We start from the raw sequence: 1,587 nt of genomic DNA, 5'->3' as shown, positions 1-1,587 counted from the left end.
ATGGTGTATGCTACACCGAACTGAGTACCAACCGTTGTTTATGGCGGTGTGTATGCGGTTGGAGCAAGTGGCCAGTGCGGTTTTACTCAACATGGATGGCAGAATAATCTCCGGATCGCTCCACCACCTCCTTCAACAGAGGCATAGCGGTCCTATATGACTCATTGTTGTCGACATGGATGGCAGTATTTTGGGACGGAGGGAGTAGCAGAGAACATTTGGTCATGGGTATGGTAAAGAAATGACATTTCTTCTGTTCAATTGTTGTACAGAGCCGAGATGAACACAAGGTATTGTGTGGTAGCTGGACTATCTAGTTCATCTAATGGGGAAGAAAAATGTAAAAGGCAACGAAAGCTTAGGGTACAATCCAAGTTAAGAGTATTTTGGTGCAGAGTAATTAAAAACATCCTACCTTCATATGCATAACTAAAAAGGCATGTGATGGGGTTATGTGTGTGCCCTATGTGTGGCCTTGGTGAGGAAATGTTACTTCATATGCCCTTGTCACACGTGAGCATGCAAGTTTATTCTTGGATTCTTCTTGAGAATATTTTGACATAAAACTCCCAAGGTTGCACCCGAAAACATGGTCAAGAGATATCTTCGATCCATATTTCCTTGATGCAAGGAAGAGCACTATTAATGCTTCAGTTATGTGGCAGATTTGGAGTAGCTGCAATGAAGATACTCATGTTGAGGAGAAGTACAAGCCACAAAAATCAATGTAAGTGACTGATGAATTGAATGCTTCTTTGGAAATAATTGATCAAGGGCAAGCCAAGGATGTGGATAGTCCTCACTATCAATGCTCAATTTGAAAGTCCAAGAAAATACTTTAATTAAATTCAAGTTTCAGATTCATTTTGTTATCTTTAGATTAATGCACATAAACATCTAACTAATGCTTAATATATATAATTAGGGGTGAACTTGTGAACGGGCACATGAATGGAACTCAAACAAACAATCATATGCAGACAAGACATGTGTTTGTCTTTTATTTCCAAGTTTGAAATAGTCTAGTTCGGGTTCTTACATGATAGTGCATGTCACTTTATTTTTCACCGCTACAACGACCAAACCATGTTTTAAGAAAACGGTGTTTCATATATCTAGTAATAGAGTTCTTCTCTTCTCAGTTAGTACTCATGATGCCAAATGGCGCAATGGTGGTCGAGCAATATGGAGGGATGTAGACATTGCACATTGCTGGTAGCGTCTGCAGCGCTAGGTTCCTTATTTCCTCGAACTGCGGCAGTTGCTGAGGTTGGACAAAGCCCTGGGCCTGTGGGTTTTGCTGAGATGGCTGGAAGAAGCCCTGGCCTGATGGATATTGTTGCTGAGGCTGCTGGTAGGAGACCTGGCTCGACGGTTGTTGTTGTTGTTGTTGTTGTTGTTGTTGTTGTTGTTGTTGTTGTTGATGCAAAATAATAGCATGAATGACATTGTGGATGGCTTGGCACCGTGACTGCTCGGGGGTCTGCCACAGTTGCTGACAACATAATTGTTGCAACAGTTGGTAACTTTGTTGCGATACTTTTGAGCTTGCATGTGCTATATTGGGTTGTTGCAAGACGACATCCC

At 41.7% G+C, this 1,587-nt stretch overlaps 1 protein-coding gene across 1 annotated transcript; it reads right to left on the bottom strand.

Annotated features, from left to right (window-relative positions):
• Window positions 1–975: 975 nt before the first annotated feature.
• LOC123174136 (alpha/beta-gliadin A-II-like) lies at window positions 976–1,587 on the bottom strand (the record flags this gene model as incomplete). Its single annotated transcript, XM_044589991.1, is given in 1 exon segment — window positions 976–1,587. A coding segment is annotated over 1 exon segment (449 nt), but the record flags the coding sequence as incomplete, so codon positions are not given.

The sequence above is a fragment of the Triticum aestivum genome, unplaced genomic scaffold (genome assembly GCF_018294505.1).
Source record: "Triticum aestivum cultivar Chinese Spring unplaced genomic scaffold, IWGSC CS RefSeq v2.1 scaffold94222, whole genome shotgun sequence".
Classification (NCBI taxonomy): Eukaryota; Viridiplantae; Streptophyta; class Magnoliopsida; order Poales; family Poaceae; genus Triticum; species Triticum aestivum.
Note: the sequence above shows the minus strand (reverse complement) of the source record. Positions and strands in the feature narration are given on the sequence as shown.